This window comes from Rousettus aegyptiacus, unplaced genomic scaffold (assembly GCF_014176215.1).
Source record: "Rousettus aegyptiacus isolate mRouAeg1 unplaced genomic scaffold, mRouAeg1.p scaffold_m13_p_3, whole genome shotgun sequence".
Lineage (NCBI taxonomy): Eukaryota > Metazoa > Chordata > Mammalia > Chiroptera > Pteropodidae > Rousettus > Rousettus aegyptiacus.
In genome coordinates, this window is record NW_023416306.1 from 141,590,638 (window position 1) to 141,612,407 (window position 21,770).

General features: G+C 32.5%; 1 protein-coding gene across 4 annotated transcripts in view; it reads left to right on the top strand.

Moving 5' to 3' along the window:
• The first annotated feature begins 48 nt into the window (after positions 1 to 48).
• Positions 49 to 21,770, top strand: part of KIAA0586 (KIAA0586 ortholog) — an 84,106-nt gene continuing 62,384 nt past the window's right edge. The window contains exons 1-13 of one of the 4 annotated variants that reach the window (XM_016128985.2): positions 49 to 250; positions 665 to 953; positions 1,856 to 1,923; positions 4,580 to 4,649; positions 5,628 to 5,697; positions 10,437 to 10,611; positions 11,330 to 11,551; positions 13,553 to 13,706; positions 15,213 to 15,380; positions 16,293 to 16,416; positions 19,172 to 19,304; positions 19,911 to 20,128; positions 20,534 to 20,606. In XM_016128985.2, coding sequence (XP_015984471.2) covers positions 755 to 953; positions 1,856 to 1,923; positions 4,580 to 4,649; positions 5,628 to 5,697; positions 10,437 to 10,611; positions 11,330 to 11,551; positions 13,553 to 13,706; positions 15,213 to 15,380; positions 16,293 to 16,416; positions 19,172 to 19,304; positions 19,911 to 20,128; positions 20,534 to 20,606 — 1,674 coding nt within the window. In that variant the 5' untranslated portion in view covers positions 49 to 250; positions 665 to 754. The remainder of the gene's footprint in view (positions 251 to 664; positions 954 to 1,855; positions 1,924 to 4,579; positions 4,650 to 5,627; positions 5,698 to 10,436; positions 10,612 to 11,329; positions 11,552 to 13,552; positions 13,707 to 15,212; positions 15,381 to 16,292; positions 16,417 to 19,171; positions 19,305 to 19,910; positions 20,129 to 20,533; positions 20,607 to 21,770) is intronic. The other 3 variants (XM_036238557.1, XM_016128988.2, XM_016128989.2) reach the window with 3 other exon arrangements.

Sequence of the window (21,770 nt, forward strand, 5' to 3'; positions counted from 1 at the left end):
GCACCTGGGAGCATTTGGCTCTTTGGTTGGACCATTTTCTTGGCGCGCATGCGTGTTCTATCTCAAGGGCGGGCTTAAAGGAAAGTGGGTGTTGACTCGCGGGCAACTGAAGCTGTTGTCGGATTATATCAGTGCCTGCGGCATTTCCCAGTTTTCTGGAGACTCAGAGGGCGAATTTAGGTGTTCGATGGTTGCATCTGGAGGAGTGTGTAAGACGCATTGGCCGAAGAAAACGATTAAGCTTCTTAATGTGGGTGATTTAAAAAATAATAGCATTTCGGTTTTACCTGCTTGTCTTCAACAAACTTAACTCCGCCTCCATATCTATTTTAGGTTTTGAACTGCCAGCTCGCGGGTTGGGGGGTGGGAGGGGGAGGAATGCTCTGTTACTATGGTTACTATTGTTAACGCGTCCATTCTCTTGTCATCCCCATTTTCAGATTCACTGGCATGGTGAATTAATAGACTGAGATTAATGGGTGAAAATAGTGTTCTGGTTTCTATGCTGGATTAGATACTACAATTAAAATTTCTAGCTTTGTGCATAGTCTGTTTAGACAGTGTTTTATTTAAAAGCTGACTGCATATTTCAAAATCACTTGGAATTCACGTTTTCTTTATCATACTCTTGACTTCCTTGGTTCTTACTCCACCCCCTTCCTAGTCTTCAAAGCGGTGAAAATTTTATTCTGAAGTTTTATGGACCCAGAAGGAAGTTACTCAATTCAGAACTGTGGGACTTGTTAGCAGTAATATGAAAGGCTCTGAGTTTATCCCGAAAAAGAAAAAAACGGTTAAAATACCAGCGAAGAGGCTTCGTGAAGTAATTTCTCCAAATCAGGCAGATAATTTGGCTTTGCTGAAAGATGAGTTGTCCTGTGTACCTCCAGCGTTATCTGCAAACAAACGTCTTCCTGTTAGAACAGGAACTAGCTTGAATGGAACGTTGTGTGGTATGTGATTCTAGTTTTTAAACCAGTTTTCATTTTTGTAAAAGGTCTTTATTTCCATTTCGTTTCAAAATTTAGAGAATTTTTAATGTTTAAATTCACAAACGTAAGCTATGTCTAGTTTGTACAGGTGTTTGAATATTGACCGTATTCCCTGGGAAAATGTCCAGGCACAGCTTACATGGAACACTATGGAATAGAAAAAATGAATGAAATTTAACATTTCCTATTGTGTTTTCTTTTTGTGTCCTGTTGGCAAATGTTCTTGTTCACATCAGTGATAGAAACACTTTACTTGTATGATGAGCTTATTTTTCACTACTAGGGCTTTTAACCAAATGTTCTACCTTCTACTTGGATTGTGCTATCCAGTTTGGCATAGTAGAAAAGCACAACTTCTGCCATTTGATGGCTTCCATGTTCTAATTCACATAACCTTTCTGGAGCTCAGTGAAAAAGAAGATAACATATCTTTTACCCAATTCACTGGTCATGTAAGGATCAAATTAATGAATATATGTACAAAAACAAAAAATGCTTTTGTAATGCAGCTCTTGGGTACAGTAAATTATAGGCCTACTATTAATCAGGCTTTTATACTGTGTACATATTTTATTTGTGGCAAATGAGTCTACCCTAGTTTGTCCAGAGCCAACAGTGTAATGATATATTTTAAAACATTTTATACTTATTTTACTTGATTGTTGGTACAGACCCATATTTTCCAAAATGCCAGTTGTAAAAACTTTTATTTTCTTAAGTTTTTTTGCATGAAAAGTATCTTCCAATTTAGGTCTTACATTAATATGGAGTTTATAGTTCTTGAATCATGCCTGTACAGTTTCTAAATGTAAGATTCTGATTTGAAAATCACTAAAATTGATTTCTTTTCTTTGTTTTATTAGGTTTATCAGACTTTTCTGCTAGAAATTATCACCAGCCTCCATTAGAAAATCTCGCTGTGTCAGAAACTGTAAGCAGAAGGATTCCTAATTATGCTCATGTTAAAATCTTCAGTATTATCAAGTAGTGTGTTCTTAAATTATGATTGATTAGCAGCAGATCTTGTTTTTATTTAAATTTTACTTACCAAGCGAAATATTTGACATACAATTGTGGCTTAAGATAATGACCACTGAGAGAAATATTGAAACTGAAAAAAAAAGCTCTCCTATTATCTAAGGAAAAGGTATTCTAAACCAGGGAATTATGTTAAAATAAAGGAATAGTAACAACATAATTTTTTTAAAAAGTGAGCTGATTATACATCATACAAACTACTGTGAGGTCTTTTGAGGGTTTTTTTTTTTTTTTTTTGAGGGGTCTTTAAGAGACAAAAACGTGAAATTCTCATCTTAAGCTTTTTATTTATCATGCTGAAAATATTTATGAGAAATATAATGTTTTGGTCATGCAGTCTAATTAGACTTTGACCACTAATCATAATGTATACCGACATATTGTCAATTTGACAGACCTATAAAGAAGAGAGTTTCACAATGTAATATTTTGAAAATCAAAATTGGTAAACTAAGAATTAAATTGAAACTATCGTCAACTTTGTCAAAAACTCACAGTAAAAATGTATAATTATGTGCTATATTTGGTGCCTGAGTAAATGCCTTGTCTTCGGATTGTTTTTTTTGTTGTTTATTTTTTGATCAGGCCCTATTTAATGATTAATGCTATTTGAATTCTATTACCTAAATAATTTCCCAGATGTATAGATACACAATATATAATTGAGGATAAATGGATGACATTTGTCATGAAGATGATCAGGCAGGATTCCATTACCTTTAATATGGGATCAGCTCATTTTGTGTAGATTTGTCTAATGTTAAATATGCCTGCGAAGCAAACCTAGTTCATTCTTATTGTACAATGAACACAAACTGCAATCTCTTTGCATCATATTTTTGTTTCATAAGTGAGTTTTAAAATTATAATGTGGATTGACTTTAAATGAGAAAGTCAATCCACATTAAACTAAAGGAGTTAGTGCCTAATATGCTCACATTTATATCTGCTTCTATTCATACCTATTTTCCCATACTATCAGAAGATGTCCTTTTTCAGACTATTTGGGGCTAATCCTTACAAATGTGTAGAAGGAAAATAAAACTTAAAAATCATTGTAGAAAGTACAAAAATACAAAAAGAAAAAAGAAATCCCACAACTTAAAATCAACAACTGTTAACATTTTTTTCTTTGTGTATATATATGTTATGAAATATTATATTTTGTTTTATAACTAAATAGTATTAAGGATATTTTTCCATGTCATTTTTTTTTCTAGAAACTTTTAATGGGTTCATAGAATTTCAGTGTATGTATGTATCATAGTTTATTTGTTGATATTTCTGTCATTGGACATTAAGGTTTTTTCCTCCAATTTTCGATAATATAAACAACCAGGTGATGAACATTCTGGTGAACATCTTGGGTCATTTCCTTAGAATTAATTTCTAGATGTGAAATTATTAGATCAAAGGATATATATACTTTTTGAAATATTTCTAAATTGCCTCCAGAAAGACTATACTAATATATATTTTCTCCATTGGATTTGACTCTTAACCAACTGTTTAACCTTAGGCAAGTTAACCTCTTTTTGCTTCATTTTTATCATATGTAAAGTGCGTAATACAAGTACCTTTTGTGTAATAAAGAATGATGTGTTAACTGTTAAAAATGTCACAAGTGGAATTAGTGGACTTATTTCTCCGTCTTTACCAATATGGAGCATTAAAATTAAACAGAACACCTTTGCCATTTGACATGGCATCTCATTGTTTTATTTTGTATTTCTTTTATTATTAGTGAAGCATATGGCCATTTATATTTATTCTTTTGTGAATTACATATTTATGTGCTGTGCTTTTTCTTACTGATTTGTAGTTCTTTATATTAATTTTCCAGTTGCATTCTACTGTACTGTTAATTTCACTGGCTATTTTTAGAAAGTTGACACCTGTCATCAGTCGGCAGCCTGAATCAGTTTCCTTTTATAATTTTCTCTTTTCACTTTTTTGAAGTAGACCCCCCAAAAAGGTGTATCTAAGGCTGGGGAATTGCAATGTTGAATCAATCTGGTACTTAAAAAGTTATGGTGTCTTAACACTGACTAGAATCTTAGAGATAAAGTCTAGGGTTACAAATGTGTACAGAAAGCTATTTGTCAGTAGGTGTCACCTGTATAGAGAAGCCTTCTGAGATCACACATAATATAAGCTTAGTGACAAAGAGTGCTGTGGTTAATTTGTGATGTTGTGCCATGCTTTGGCTATCCTCATGTGCTCCATTGGACTCACTGAATCAGATTTTCACATTTAACTGTAGCATCTGAGATGTTACATAATTTGCTCTGCTAAAAGTGGCAAATCGTGATTTTTTGCTTATTAATTAACTCATCAACTCATTTGAAAGCTCACTGCTCACTCATTCAACAAATCCTTGAGAGCTTCAGGGTACCTGAGCCTTGTGAGAGTGCTGGGAATTAAATATATGAAGCATACAGTCCTGCCCTCTCAGAACATAGTAGTTACAGAGCTAGTTAATAATACTTGATGAATAATAAATCACAAAGTTTATTTAGCTTTTCATTTCTTCCTTTCATATCCTGAAGAATTTTTCTAAAGATGTTGCAGTGCAAGGGTTGCCTTTGGATAAAACAGAAGAGAGCAACAGACAAAAAGGTAAAAGGATAAATTTGACTTTTTTATTGTGGTAAAATATACATAATATAAAATTTATCATTTTTAAGTTATAGTTCTGTGGCATTAAATATATTCACATTGTTGTGCAGCCATCACCACCATCCTTCTCCAGAACTTTTTCATTTTCCTCAGCCGAACCTCTGGACTACTCCTTAACACTAACTCTCCCTTGTCCCCACCCTCTAACACCTGGCAACTACCATTCTACTTTCTGTCTCTATGGATTTCACTATACCTCATGTAAATGGAATTATACAATATTTGACTTTTTGTGATTGACTAATTTCAGTTAGCATGCTTAATGGTTCACCCGTGTTGTGATGTGTCAAAATTGCCTTCGAAAGGATGGAATTTTAGATTTTTAGATATTCATTGATTTTTAGACATTCATTAAACGGGCTTATAGTTTTTTTCTTATTATTTTTATTTTTAATTTAGTTTTGCTTTCTAAGTTCAGCTGTTAATAGAATCTCTAAAATCCAGAAAAAAGTGTGCTGTGGTAAAGGTAATTTTATTACTACCAACTATTGCACAGGTTTAGTACTAGAAACCTATTTATAAATTCTGAATTCAAGTTTTGGATAGTCTTTGGTAAGATAATAGATTAAAATGTACTTTGAAAATTTTATTTAATGACATTTTTAAAGCAGTTGGTTTTATCTTATTTTAAATGGTTTTCTTTAGAGTCTGAGCAAATGTTTCCAATTTGGCCTCGAGTTTTTTAACACGCTTTTTCCCCCTAGGGTCTTGGATTATGACTGTTATTTTAGTCACTTAACTTGTTCCTTGTCTTTTTTCGTCTTTTTATTTTCCCCCTTTTTTTTTTTTAAATTGAGAAATCTTATTGCTGAGTTCTTAAATATTCTTTTAGTTAAAAGGGTTTTTTTTTTAGTAGCTTATTAAAATTTAATAATTTTTTAGGAATCTGAAGTGTAGTTTTGTATCTTGATTTTGCAGCAAATGACATCTTTATTTCTCAGTACACCGTGGGACAGAAAGATGCTCTAAGAGCAGCTTTAAAGCAAAAGTAAGTTTCACTTACAGGAAATAGGTGGGTCACTTCTTGTGTTTCTATGTGGTTCTCTAAAATTCAGTTCATTTACGCTTTGGACATAGGAAAAAATCCTTTTCAATGTGTGAAATATGTACTTTATAGAAATCTGTATAAAGCATTTTTCATGATGCTGAGCACATATAAATACTCAATAACTTAAGGGTTATTGTAGAAGAGGTACTGTTCTACATACTTTATGTGCATTGACTCATTTAATACTCACAAAATACAATGAAATAAATTCCATTACCATCTCAGTTTTACAGAACTCCCATTTTATAGATGAGGAAACTGAAGCACAGAGAGATTGATTTTCCCTTTGTCATTTAGCAAGTAGTCACTAGGCTGGAATTCCAACACAGGCTGTCTGCTTTTAGAGCTTGTACTCTTGATCCTGTCACTGTACTATTTGTGGCAGTGGTCAAGTAGTTCCAAGTACATAATACCTGTTCTTTACTGTCAAAAGATATTTAGACTTTTCCTGGTCAAGATTTGAGAAAGAGACAAGCTCAGTATCTGAATGGAGTGAAAGGAGGCCATGGCTACTACTATACCCTAATGTTCCCTCCCAACTTTATCTTAAATAGCAATGAAATGCAAAACCATTCTTGACAACAGCACCATCATAAACAGGAAAGAGTATATTCACAATTCTGGAAGCAATTTTTATTTATTTATTTTATCATTATAGGGACAGAATGAGATACGTGATACGTATTCTTAGGCTAAATATATTCTATTTCTGAACCCGAGCATAATCGAAGCCCTTTAGAAAATAGGAAAAATTTTTACTTTTGTTTAGGTGAAGCAACCCTTGGTTGACCTCACAGATTGCAAGGAGCTTGTCAGCTTACGATCCCTTATTTTTTTTTATTTTTTATGCCTACAGCACCTGGTCTTCCTAGGTGGTCTCCAATCCAAGTATTAACCAGGCCTGATCCAGCTTAGCTTCCAGTATCAGATGGGATCGGGCTTGTTTAGGGAGGCATGGCCGTAGTACTTAACTTTTGAACTTTCATTTTATTCAAAAAGGAAATTTTATATTACTTCTGTAAATTGAAAATCAGTATTTGTTATGATATAATTAAAACAAATGCACATCTATTAAAGAGTTTATTCTTTTTCCACCTAGTTATCCATAGTATATATTTTATGCTCTAGGAAATGCTGGACTAACAAAAATAAATATTATCTCTAAACCACAGGAGTGTGATCTGAGCCAGCCAGAGTTTAACAACTGGTTGTTCGGCCTCATAATGTTTTTCCTCTTTGCATTTGTCTAGCCTACAATTAACAATATGTGATATGTTGGTTAGGAGAGGAATCTGGATGGCGTAGTATATCCTGGGAGTTGTAAATATAGAAGAAAAAACAAAAGTAAGAGCATGAGGGCTGGTGCAGTCTCTTAAATTCTGTGCTTGAACTAAAATTGCAGATTACATCCGACTCAGTTGGACAGAAATTGATTACCACTTTTATCTAGCTGTCCTCCCATAGAAGTGGCTGCTTGCACCCACAATAGGGACTTTGTCAACTTGCCTTCAAGTCAGAACTCTCCGAAATGAAATTTCTCAGACCTCTCAGAACTCACAGATCTGAGAGGGTGAAGTTGTTTGTAAACAAGTAGACAGTGAGATGTACCTGAACACTTCCCTTCTTATCTGTTGACAGTAGATCTCTCCCCATTTCAGGATGAAAGAACAGAATTAAAAAGAAAAAAAAAAAAAACTAGGAAGGGCCTCTGAGAAGGTAATTGGAACATAGGGAATAATAATGGAATCAGAAGTGTAAAAATGACTCTGATGTTGAATTAAAAGACAGTCTAATTATGTCTCAAAAAATGAATTTCTTTGTAGTCCATGTCACTTGATTTTTTTTTTTTTTTAAATGGTAGATGTAATTTGGCAAAGTGATTCTAAAATTTACCTGGAAGGGCATACAGTTGAGAATCTCTCTTTCTATATATATATATATATACACACACACACACACACACACACACACACACACACGTATATGTATATATATACACACATATATATGTGTGTGTGTGTGTGTGTATACACACACTATTAAGAATACATACATGTAGAACACACGCAATTGAGAATAGCTAATTTTGGGAAAACAAAAATGGATGATGAATTTGCCCTATTTGATATTATAATATGTTCTAAAGTTATAATAATAAAAGGTATAATAGATTGGAGCCTTTTAGGAGTTAGCCTTTAAAGGAGTTAAGACTTTAAGAAAAATGGCAAGTTATTTAAAAGTTTTAAAGCATGATACGTATTTCTTAAAAGGCTTAGTCAGTTAGCAGTATTGAAGAATGGATTGGAAGAGGGCTGGACTAGAGTGTAGGAAACCAATTGGCTATATATTTTTCAAGGATCTCTTTGAGAGATGGGTTAGATTTGTCCTGAACACATTGAGGAGTGGGGGAATGAGGTGGGATTAATGCTGGGTTAGAAAGGAGAAGACAGAGATGGAAAATAATTTGGAGATAGAATTGACGGGAATTGATGTATCCCAGATTTTTAGCTTGTATAAATGCATGGTTAGTAGTAGTGTTCATAGAAAAAGGGCATTCTTCAGAAAGAATCTTTGAAGGAATAGAGAGGATTCAGAGGATTTAAGAATAAAGGAAAAAGTTCTAAGAAAAGACGAGTAGGAAATAATTCTGAATGGGAGAGTTATGAGCATTTTCCCATTCTTTACACTTAGAAGCTCTTTACATTTACTACACTGAGGATTTATTAATTTGATAGTTGGAAAAAATAAAATTTAAAAGCCTATAAAGTTGATATCTAGCCCTATAATTTTATTTCTCTTATTTGTCAATTAGCCTGCTAATGTAGAATGAGAGTTCATGAAGTATAACTCATTCCACTTCAGAAAGGAATACTGAAAGATAGGGAATATCTGAATTATATTTTCTTAGTACACCACTCAGTCAGTTAAATATACATATATTTAGCAACTGTTATGTGCTTAACTCTTTAATAGTTGCTGTTTGGTATATAAAAAGTTCCCCGCCCCTGTGCCCAACCCAGGTTGTTTAGAGCTTAATTGGGGAGCTAATATGTACCTATATGGAGGAAAGAGTGATTAGAGGTTATAGGAAACAGCATTACATTCAGGATATTATTAAACTGTTCTGTACAGACATTTAAACCATAGCATGGCTAATTGTCAAGCCTTGATTGTGTGGTATAGGCAGTAAATGCAACAGAAGTTAATGAAGGGAGAGATGAAGAGGAAGTGTTAGAAGGACAAGCTTATCGAAAAGGGTGAGGCTGATGTTGGATCTTAAAGGAGAAGGATATAGCAAGTGGGTAGAAGAAGATTGAGAGAACAGAGTAAGAAAAAGCATGGCATCAGCTATGGGAGTGGTGTGGCGTAGCCAGTGAGGAGTGTAACTCTGGAGAGTTGTTTTGTGAAGTAATAGAAGGTATATATAGAAAACTAGGGCATGGCTAGAGGATGGAGTGTAGAAGGCCAAACAGAAGAAATTAGCCTGTTCAGTTGTCTGTAAGCAACAATTTAGAGTTTTGAATGGTGGAGGATAATGTGTGGGAAGTTTTTAAGCAAGTAAAAACTGGATGAATGAAAATAGTTGGCAAGAGGTGATGAAGTGTTTTACTGGACAGGGAGAAGTGAAAAGGGAGAAGTGCTATTCTGAGAGAAAGCCAGGTGTCATGGGAAGGTCTCTGGGAATTGGACTCTCACTGCTGCTTACTAGTTCTGTGACTTTAATTAAGTAAATCCCATTATGTCTGTGGACTTCAGTTTCTTCATCTATAAATTAGGAAATTAGGATAGTTAGCCTATTGGTTCCCCCTGCTTCTATAATTCTATGTCACTGTTCTTGCAATTGTGATGAAATAATTGACAAAACTTGATGACTCAGTTGAATATGAGAAGATAAGCAGAAGATAAAGAAGTCAAGATAACTTCAAAAGTTTGAGACTACTATGCTCTTAGTAGAAATGAAGAAATACCAAAGAGGAGTAAGTTTAAGAGCTGCTCTGTGCCTTCTTTAAAAACCAAGGAGGGGCCCAGCAGCTAAGGAGGGAGCACGTTCCTGCCGATTTTGCTTAGACTCTTTCACTGGGGACTCTTCAGTTTTGTCAGTGATTTATTTTGTTGTCTTTAGGCCAAATATAAAACAAGATGTACCAGTTTTTTTTTTTTTTTTTTTAGTATTTAAAAATCTTATTGCAAATATGTATATATCTGCTGGCCTCATTTTTAATTCAGGCTATTTAATAGTGTGTTTGGTGCCCATTTTAATGAACTGTGTGATATTGTTAATTAACTCTAAATGTGCTACAATTCAAAACATTTTTCTTAGCAGTTTAACAGTCCCTCTGGAGTTATCTGCCTTTGGGGGTAAAACTTGGTACTTGAATTCTTAGAGTTTTTTCTGTACATTTTAAATTTCATACTTCTTGATTATTTATGCCCATGTCTTTTTTCTGAAATATCACTACCTTCAAGGAATTATCTTCTTATTTCTTTAGTGTTTAGTGACCTGAGCCTTTATAGAGTTCATTAATCAAATGACTGGTAAGATGCTGATAAGGAAAACCGGGTGTTATACTTTTTTTTTTTTAATCAAGAAAACCCATCTTCAGCAGATTACCACTATAGGTGCTTCTTGAAACAGTTCAATTTAGCTTACTGAATTTTTATTCCCTTTTTATTTACAGAGCTCAGAGCATGCCTGTTTTTAAAGAAGTTAAGGTACATCTTTTAGAGGATGCTGGTACAGAAAAGGAGGCCATTACCCAGGAGATTAGAACCTCACCCAGTGGAATCGATTCAGCTACAACTGTGGCTGCAGCAACTGCTGCCGCCATTGCAACAGCGGCTCCACTAATAAAAGTATACTTTTCTCTCCAGATACGCATTCATAACTACATTGTAAAGTGTGAAAACATTTATTAGGAACTGAGTCTATAAATGGTCATGTCCAACTATAGACTAGGGACTTTCTAGTTGCTTTCAATTTGAAAGAATTTTCCTGTTTGGGTTGTATATTATCTCCCAGGAGTTATAATACTTAACCCCTCATTGCTGTGATAATGCTAGAGGACCCAGGACTTTCCCAATTTTAGCACTGAAAATAGCTCATCTTAGGGATTCCTCAGTCCTGGGCACATGGAACAGTTGGTCATTCTTATTTTAGAGCTAGAGGGGACCTTAGATATCATCTATGCCAATCCCCTCAGTTTGTAAATGGGTCCCAGAGCTATTAGGTGGCAGAGCCAAGACTAGACTCCAGGCTGCTGACCTAACTCACCCTGAGATTAAGTGAATTATCAAAAGCTACTTTGTTTTGCTGTTTACTTCTTTTTAATTTAAGCATTTTATTTATGGCATTATAAAAAATTTTATGTGGCAAATTTGGTATTTTTTCTATGAGAGAAAAGATCTTAAGGATAGCTATGTTGTACCTTTTATTTCTGTGATTCTAAAAATAAAGACATAAAGTCATCAGATTTAGAGTTTAAAAATCTCGTTTGATCATTTCTCAGTACCAGTTGTTTTAAATCACCTTTTTAGTAATTGAGCATATTTTGATACTTTGATATTTTTTTAGGTGCAGAGCGATTTGGAAGCAAAAGTCAATTCTGTTACAGAATTACTGAATAAGTTACAGGAGACTGATAAACAATTACAACGTGTTACAGAGCAGCAAACAAGCATTCAGAATAAACATGAGAAACTACATTGTCATGATCATGAAAAGCAAATGAATGTGTTTATGGAGCAGCACATTAGACATCTTGAAAAATTACAACAACAACAAATAGATATTCAGGTATCTGTAACAAAGCCAGCAGATAGTCATTTATCACTTGGATCTTTAAGCTAATATTCATGGATTATTGCAGTAGTTCATTAGATTATAATAGTTTTAGTTCTTAATGATTTGTTTATCATTCTTCCCTTCTATGTGGAGAACTCTGCACATTCTAGTTCAAATGTCACTAGTTCTGGAAGACCTCTCCTTATAGTTGTCATGTTTTTTTGTGGTATTTCTAGTCATACCATTTTAAAGTGCTTATAGCACACACATTGCAATTATTTGTTTACATCAGTGTTTCTTAGCCTGGGAATGTGCATCAGAATCACTTGGAAAACTTTATAAGAATATACGTACTGTACCTCTCAGAGATTCTGAGACAGCAGGTCTGAGATGAGATCTGGGAAACAAAAGCTTTCTAATCATTCTGATGCACACTGTGGATGAGAACCATCCAGCATACATATTGCTTCTGCAATTAATTACTTAAAAGAATGAACATTTAGTGTCTTTTGAATAAAAGGCACTGAGCTAAGAAAAAAAAAAAAAAAAAAGAATTGTCCTCATGAGAAGCTGATAGTAGAGTTTCTTATTTATTGTGGAATTTCCAGATCCTGGGGTGGTACTCAGTATGCTTTTTTGAATGAGTAAATGACCAGCATTATATGTGGATTCATTACTTTTAATTTTCTTTGTTTTTTTTTTCTAATTAATATGCAACATTAAAACTTTAAAAATTTAAATATAAATATAACATTCAAAAGAATATATAAAAATTATTATAGCTCAATATATTATCACAAAGTGAATACTATTATGCTATAATTTTCAAGACTTCTTAATAGAGTTTGTCTTGAGCTTTCATGTGACTGAAGATAGTATTTTTATTGTCATAATTATGGGCATACAAAGTAAAGTTTTGGTAAGTACTCCATGCACAACAAAAATTGAGTATGCAGTGTGTTATCCAGTGAGAGACTAGAAACGAGTCTATCCGAGTTCATTCCCAGTATACAAATAACTATACTCTAAGCTTTGGTTTCTTTACTTAGAAAATATTATATATTTTTTTTCCAGGAGAAAATGAGATGACATATATGAGAAGGACATTGATTTCTTAAGGAAAAGGTCCTATTTGTCCTACATGTCTGCCATTCATCCATCCTTCCATTAATAAACCCATACGTTACTGACTTTCTGATTTTGGAAGAATGGAATCTTTGCTAATTCATAAAAACGTCTTATTTATAAACCTTATAATTACAGAGAAAGTTGATGTTTCAGTGACATACTAAGTATATTAGTAGTTCAATAAATGCATAAGGAAATTAAATTTCTTGAGTTTCCCATCTATTTTATGAAGAGAGATCTCTACACATTTGTAATAATTCTATAAAACTATGCATATATTTAGGTTTTCTTTCCTTGGCATAAAGATCTCTTTCGAAATCAGTTTTATTAGGAAAGATACTATATAATCCAGATATTTTAATAAATGATGAAAACTTATCATTATAGTTTCCACTTATATATAAATGCATATGTTATTGTTGCTACTAAGTCTGGCTATTATTTGAGTGCTTACTAGCAATGGTTTTTAACTCCTTACTTCAAACCAAATCATCTAGGATGTAAAAGATGAGATATTTTGGTTTTAAATTATTTGGTTGAAGTAGAGGTCAAGGGACTAGGGCCCCTTTCTTCTGGCCATCTAGTCTGCTTCAGTGGCCCCTGAGCCATCTCTGAATTAGAAAGGAAGAGACTGAGGTTTAGAATGGTTAAATAAAATGATCAAGGTCACACAACATAGCCAGGCTTAATCCTCGGTCTTTGTATTACTATGCCCTTCTAGTGCTGTCGCTGCTACAGTGGATAGTTGCAAGTCATGTATGTGCTTTCATTGTTTATTAAATCTAATACATTGTTTTTAAGTCCTTTAATAAACTGCAATGCATTTTTTCATCTAACTCTTTTAAATGATATTTGAAATTAATAAAATGATTTTATGTCTTCTAGACTCATTTCATGAGCGCTGCACTCAAGACTAGTAGTTTTCAGCCTGTTACTATGGCTCCTTCCAGAGCAGTGGAAAAGTATTCTGTAAAACCAGACTATTCTCATCTTGGTAGTGTTAATCTATCTTCACATAACACATTCAGTTCCAAACAAGGTAAAAATATGTAGTTCTCTATGAATTAAAAATGTGAGCTGTGAATTTTCTTTGTGGTTGTCAAAGATTAAGTGTTTCATAAAATTAGTTCTTTTTTTAGGTCAAGTAATTTTCAGATTATTTTGAAACTTATTCAGTCAAATTATGGATCATGCCTTACTTTGTGGTTTTAATTAATAATGTTCATAAATTGTCAGAAGCACTTGTAAATTTAGAAAAGTTTACTTATCTAGTATCAAAAATGCTTGTAATCAATTCTCCATTTCTCTGACAAACTGAATATTTACTGTTTTTCTTGATTCTGTTAGGAGAGAAACCACCTGAAAACAATTATAAACTATTTCTAAATATTTTTAGAAAGTTAGTAATACAAGATTATCTTAATAGAATTTTAAAAATATTTATAATCAAAGAGGAATACATAGCTTATTTGTATTAAACCTTTGGATTTTAAAGTGAATAAATGTGTTTCCAAATTATTGATATTTGAATAATGAATTTATGAAAATCAAAGGCTATCTCTTGAATTATATATAGATCCACGTAGTACAATATCCCCAACATTTGATTTGTTAGAACATTGTGGTATTATAGACATTTTAAAGGGTCCTTATAGTTGTAAGGTGTTTTATGTTTTACAACAAATGAGTGGTCCTTACAAAACTGTCGTGAAGTAATATGAGTCAATTTTTAAGTTGAAGGGAGGAAGATGAAGCACAGAAAGGTTATGACTTATTTGGTCAGTGTCACCTGGCTTGAGAGTTAGTGTCAGAGCTACTGCCAGAACTTAGGTTTCAATATGACCCAGCCATGTATTTTCTGTAGAAGTGGACACTTGTTTCATACTCAATTCTGGAGAATTACTTGCTCATAATTTTGTTTTGTTTTTTTTTTTTTAAATTTGAGTTTTAAAGGAAAGACGTGTATGTTTTATTGGTTCTATACTGAATTGGTTTCTTTGTGTATTTTAGTGATAGTAACAGATATAAAAGAAAAAAAAAAGAGTAAATTAAAGATTCAAGAAATTAAACTTTATATTTTTTTTTATGCTATTTCCTGGGCATACATCATTTTTTTGTATTTGTAGCATAAATATAATTTTGTACTTTTAAACTAGCATACCCAAAGTATTTCCCATGTTTTTCATAATTATCTTTATAATATTAATTTTTAGTGACTAAAGGATGGTCTGTTGAGTGTTTAGGACTTTCTATGCTTAGTGTCAGATGGTCTTACCAGTTTTTATTGCCATGTGCAGTGTATGGCTGTGCCATTTTCATCACAGCTTAAATAGCACTGTATATATCATATTGCTTTTTTTCTTATTAGTTATAAGTGTGAAATCCTTCTAGTTTGTATTTCTTTTGATTTGTAGTGAGGATGAAGTTATTTCTGTATATTTGTATATACAGTTTAATTTTTTTTTTAAATATGGGGAAAGTACTCTACAATTTAAAGTTTTTTTCATAAAATATGTTAGATATTTTTCTTCATTTTCTTTAAAAGAACCTTTAAGAGAGGTTGAAGATATGGATTTTGATAAACAGAAATCTCCTTTGGAGACACCAGCACCTCGCAGGTTTGCTCCTGTACCTGTTTCAAAGGATGATAAAATATCAAAGAAGGAAAATCCTGTGGAAGAAAAAGAAAATGTGGAGATGTCAGGTCATACAGGTAATAAAGCAATTATTATTAGCACCCACTATTATTATACCTGTATCAACATAGGAACAGGTTTCCTCACTCATGACTTATAATTTTCTAATGTGCTTTGTAGTAACTAATATGAGATCTCTATTTTTAATATTTTTCTTTAAATGATGATTACTGGACAAATCAAGCTTCTTTAGATTCTTTATAGAAGGAATTGGAAATAAAACACTTATGACTATATTCTGACTGTCTTCTGCAGGTTATTACTTAAACCTTTAATGAACAAATTTTGTTTTTAATGAATAAAAACAAAATACTGATCATTTAGGTCATGTTTCCTTATTGTTTATAGGTATGAATTTCAATAATAAAACTCAGAAATTTAACATTTATTACTGTGTTCAGTTGGAAAAATTGCTCATATATTAACTTTTATAAGTGTCCTGAAATAATTAAGCCCTTAAATATAATCTTTCTAATAAAATACAATTCTTCTAGTAAAAGAGAAAATGTTAATGTATAAGTTTTTTATTCTTGGTATTATTTAAATATATACACAGCTTGTTTTGGACACATTTAATGAGTTTTAAGGAATTCAGAAAAATAATAAAACCTTAAAAAAAAACAACTTCACCAGAAAAAAAAAGTTGTAGGCTAAAGGGAAGATTCAACTAATAGTTAGTGTGAAGAAAATAGTTCTCATTCGAATTCCCTTTTTCTGTGTTGGAAATAAACTCAGGCCTAAACTTTTGCTGGCATAATTTTCATGAATTATAAATATTTAGGTTTGTTTGATAAGTGTATATATTACATTGTAGAGTGAATTGAGTAGATCATCATCGTAAGAAGCTAATTTAGTACCAAGACATGTGAAATGTTATATAAAAAAATTAATTAGTACCTGAAAATGATACTATATTTCTTTTATTGTAGAGCATGTAAGACTATTGGAACAAATTTTGAATAGACAAGATTCTTCAACAAGAATAAGTGAATTATCAGACAAAACTTCACTAACTAGGTCAAAAAGAGGATGGAATCCTGAGAGAAGAGACAGGTAAAAACAAGAGGTTTGAATAAACAATAGATTGAAAAGAGCTTTGTTCATATTTCTAAAGTTTCTTTAGGAATTTTAATAAACATACAACATTGCTTTTTAAAATTATCTTAGATTTAGTTACTACTTCTAACATCTTTCCTCTTTAATGTAGTTATAAAATTAATATATCTAATTTTCTTAAAATACAGATTATTAATTTCTAATGAATGCATATTACTCATTTCTGATTAAATGGCATCTGGGATTTGCTTAAAAAATAATCCAATGAAGGGTAGGGGAAACTGGGTTGGAAGTATAAATGAAATGAGGACAACCATCAGTTAATGATTACCGTAGTTAAATAGGGTATACGAAAATCATTATAATATTCTTTCTCTTTTCATGTATGTTTGAAACTTTACATAATAAAAAAAAATTTTTTAAATCAAGTAAATCTAAGCCACGATAATTTTATTTATCTTGAATGTCATGAAAACTATGGTAACAAAAATGAAATGAGGCACATTTTGAATAACTTCATGTGAAGATGTACATTTTATCTGTTTATATTTACTGTAACTATTGATGAAGTAAGATTTATGTCTTCCATGTCTGTTTTTTCTATTCCTTAGATTTTTTTATTCCAGTTTTCCTCCATAATGCCTTCTTTCGTATTAGATAGGTGTTTTCATTTTAATTCCCTTGTTTCTTTTTGAGTTCTTAGTCATTGCTCTAGGGATTACAATTAAATTTTAATTTAAAACAATCTAAGATTACTTTTGAAGGATGTTTTTGCTGGATATGGAATCTTTGGTTGACATTCTTTTTCTTTCAGCACTTTGACATTGCTTTCTGGACTCCCTGATTTCTGATGAGAAGTAAACTGTTAATCTTATTGAGGAATCTCTATATATGATGAGTCATTTTTCTCTTGCTGCTTTCAAGACTCTCCCTTTGTCTTAAGCTTTTGACAGTTTGACTATGATGTGTCTAAGTATGGATCTCTGAGTTTATTCTACTTGGCCGTTATTTTATTTCCTTGTATAGTTAAGTAGTGCACATGACCTTTCTTTTCTCTCCTAGAACTATGTTGTATGTTGGCATGCTTGATGGTGTCCTACAGGTCTTTGAGACTCTTAATTTTTTCACACTTTTTTTTCTCTCTGTTCTTCATAATAGATAATCTCAATTAACCTATATTTAAGTTCACTCGTTTTTTCTTCTGCCAACTCAAATATTCTGGTTAGTCCCTTTAGTGAACTTTACATTTCAGTTATTGTATTTTTGAACTTCAGAATTTGCTTTCAGTCCCTTTTTTCAAAATAGTTTCTATCTTGATTGTTATTCTCTATAAGACTTCATTCTAATACTTTCTTTAATTTTTTAGCATAACTTCCTTTAGTAATATCTAATTTATAGTGTTTATCTAATAATTCCAATATTAGGGGTTCCTCAAGGACAATTCCTATTGACTATGCTTTTTCCTTTGTCTGAGTTATACTTTCCTATTTCTTTGGTGTCTCAACTTTTTGTTAAAACAGACATTTTAAATAATATAATGTGGTAAGTCTGGAAATCAGATTCTTCTACACCCTATCATGCCCCAGGGTTTGTTTGTTGTTCTTGATACTCTTTTCTGGAGTAATTCTGTAAAGTATATATTCTTTGTCATGTACAGCAAGTCTGTATTTGGTTAGCTAAGTCTGCTAAAGATTGAAAAGAGATTTCCTTAACTACTTTGAATGATTAAATTTCCCTCTCTTTACCCAGAGACTGCGTGTGTGTGTGTGTGTGTGTGTGTGTGTGTGTGTGTGTTGGGGCACAGATTCAGTGCTCTGGCAGTTTACAAATCTGTCTTAACCTTAATTTCCTACTTCTACAGAGCCTCAAGGTCAGCCAGACATGACAGATTAGGCCCTTCTCAGATCTTTCTTGGGCATGTACATAGGCCTGTACATGCACATGACCTTCTAGGTCCCCAGCAATGTTAATTGGAATTTTTCAAAGCTCCACCATGAACATCTCATCCTCAATTTTTAGTTTATTGGCAGCCCTGTTTGCCTCAACTGATATGGCCACCTCAGGCAGCAAAGATGTTAAACAGTCGCCATTGTTTTTGAAAAATGACTTGGGGATTGGATTTCTCACTGAGCTAGCGCTGAGTCAAGTCAGATAAAGAGAAACTCTGTGAATGGGACTTTCCGAAGACTTCCAGATTTGTTCTGTTCATCGTAGTGGTTGCAAGGCTGTTTTTTGTTTTTGTTTATTTGTTTGTTTATTTTTCAAGGTTATCACAGAGTCAGGGAAAGAGCACTGGGATTGGGGCAAGTTAAAAAAACTTCCTGTTCTTACTGAGAGTCAGCCATTTTCTTGATTTATGTTCCTTGGGTTTTGAAGTTTCCAGAGTTCTGAAAAAGCTGTTTTTGACCATTTTTTCTAGTGTTCTCTGTTTTTATGAAGTAGTAGATTTTTAGAGTTTCTTACTCAACCATTCTGGAAGTGCTTCTGAATGTTAGCTTCTTCAAAGTAAAACCTTTTTTTGTTTTTTTTTTCCCCCATTATGCCTAAACTAGTCTAGTCTGTGTAATTTTGTCTTCTATGATTTTTTTGTTACAAGTGTTTTATCATATAAATGATTGATTTAATTATACAATTTTAATAGGATACTATTTAGAATTCATATAACTCAGAATATATCAAAGATTTATGTAATCATCTGTTTTCTGAACTTATGACAATTTAGGGAACTTAATTAAAAAAATTTTTTTTGCAGTGTTGATACTCTGTTCTCTCAAAGATTTCCTTCCTATGAAGAACTAGGAACAGCTAAAGTGACTGTGCAGAAGTCTGATGATGTTCTTTATGATCTTGGCCAAAAGAGGAAAGAAACAAATGGCATACTCCAGGTAAAGTGAAAAGAGGATATTAAAATTGATGATTAGTAAAGGTAAAAATTATGAGTAAACAACAAAGTTATGAAGACAGAAATCAAGAAGAATGATTAAGACAAAGCACTGAAAAAAGACATGTCAACCCAGTCTGATTTCTTTATAGACTTTTCCAGAAACCCTCATGATTTCTCCTTCCTGCTCCTTGGCTAGGACTGAGCCACATCCCCCTCTAGCTTTCCAACTTCTGTTAGAGGCAAAAGAAGGGGGAGAGAAAACTGTAGATGGCCCTTGTTTACCTAGTTCACAATGTCTGCCACGCCTACCTAGAGACAACTTTTTCTTATTTGTTTTAGCTTTCTTTAGCAGATATGGCTTTTATTGACCACTGGTCTACCTACCACCACTGTGTACTTCCCAGCCTCATTTCACCTACTATTCCTATTAGTACTACGAAATGGAAAGAAATCTTAATTGCCAAGTATTCTTTTATAGCTCTTAAATAAGTCCTTATAATGTATTGGCATGGTATATGGCCCCAACTATAGTAATAGCTCCTGTCTGAGTTAAAATACTTAATACGAGTTTTACATGGTAACATTTTTGCCTTATTTTTCTTTTAAGCCTAAAGAATCTCCGATTATATCGACACTTGCTGATCTTCCACAGAATTACATTAAACTTCAAACAACCAGCACACGATCCATATTGAAAGATGCAGAGAAGATTTTGAGAGGAGTACAAAACAATAAAAAAGTACTTGAAGAAAACCTGGAAGCTATTATTCGTGCGAAGGATGGAGCTGCCATGTATTCGTTTATCAATGCTCTATCTACCAACAGGTAAGATAGGATGTTGGTATCCTCGGATTATTTATGAAGCTGCTAGTTTTACAGGTTTTTTTTTTTCTAAGTGCTTCATTTTGTTTAGTGTATTTCAATATTTAGAAAAGGTTATTGCCTTTATGATGTGACTTACTAAGAAGCTGAAATTTGGATATATACATGCTGTTATTACTTTTACAGATGCGAATTTTACCTTTAATTATATTTCTCTCTTTGGTACGAATCTTCTGAGATCTATGTGTGCTTTTCAGACATCCTTTAAGCATTCGATGAAACTAATAACATTTGTTTTTCCTTTTCAGATGAAGGATACAAGTAGATTCAAAACGAGATGAGAGATCTGATCCTGGTTCTGTTCTCAGGATGTTAAATGTTAATTTAAGAAAATTGTTTCTTTTGTAGAGAGGTGTCAGAGAAGATTCGGATCAGAAAGACAGTGGATGAGTGGATTAAAACTATTTCTGAAGAAATTCAGGTAGCTTTGAAAAAAAAATAGAATTGAGTGAATTCTTAGGAAATAACATTTTCAATTTATGAGTATTATACTTATTCTCAAATTTCTTATGTGTAAGTCTATTCATAATTCTTTTTATTCATTCATTCATTCATTTATTCAGTACCCTATCACCCATCTGGTACTACACACAGCCATTACAATAATATTGACTGTATACCCTATGCTATACTCTAAATCCCTGTGACTGTTTTGTAACTAGTAGGTACAAAATTATAACAGTCCCCCCCCCCCCACTGTTTTGTAAGTAGTAGTTACAAAATTATACTCTACTTATAATTCTTAATATCACTCTGTCATTATATTTATTTAGTGATGTTTCATTTTGCTTAATAAGTGCTTTATCTCAGAAATTATACTGTGGCTTTTATCTGGAAAATTATTGGACAATAAGTAAAATATGGGTATTTGAAAGAAAATTTAGCAAAAGCATTTAAAAAAGAGAAAAATATACTTACAAAAATGTTTTAAGACAGCAGATTTAGAAGCATTGGCTTACTAAAGTAAAAACACTCGCTGAAATTATTTAAAGGGAAAATATCCCACAAGATTTCTAAGGTCACTGAGCTTACAGAAGTTAGTTCCAGATGGAAAAACTGACGCTCTCTCCCATTTACAGTGTATCTTCAGACATTAGCCTTGTAAAAATTTAGGAGAGTTATTTTTATTAGGGGGTCAGTAATTTAAAGGAAATTGTTAAAATTTTATGTATCTGAAGGAACAGAACTAGACACGATAAACGTATTATTTTTATCCTAGGGGAACAAAATGTTTTTTTCCTGACTGTAAAGTATGTGTCTATTTTTATCCACAATCAAAGCAAGATGAAGTGTCCATTCTGTTTTCACAGCAATAAACAATGAAATATATTTTTACATTTCATTGTTTAAGAATATATGTCTCTAATGTGGTTGTGAAGAATTTATATTAGAGTATCTAATGAATTTATATTAGAGTATCTGAGAATTTATATTAGAGTATCTAAGAAGTTATATTAGAGTATCTAATGAATTTATATTAGAGTATCTAATGATGCACCAGAAACAATTTGAACTGAGAGTAGAAAGACTTGGAGATCAGCTGTGGCTCTGCAGACAGCTAGCTATATATGGCACTCTATTACTG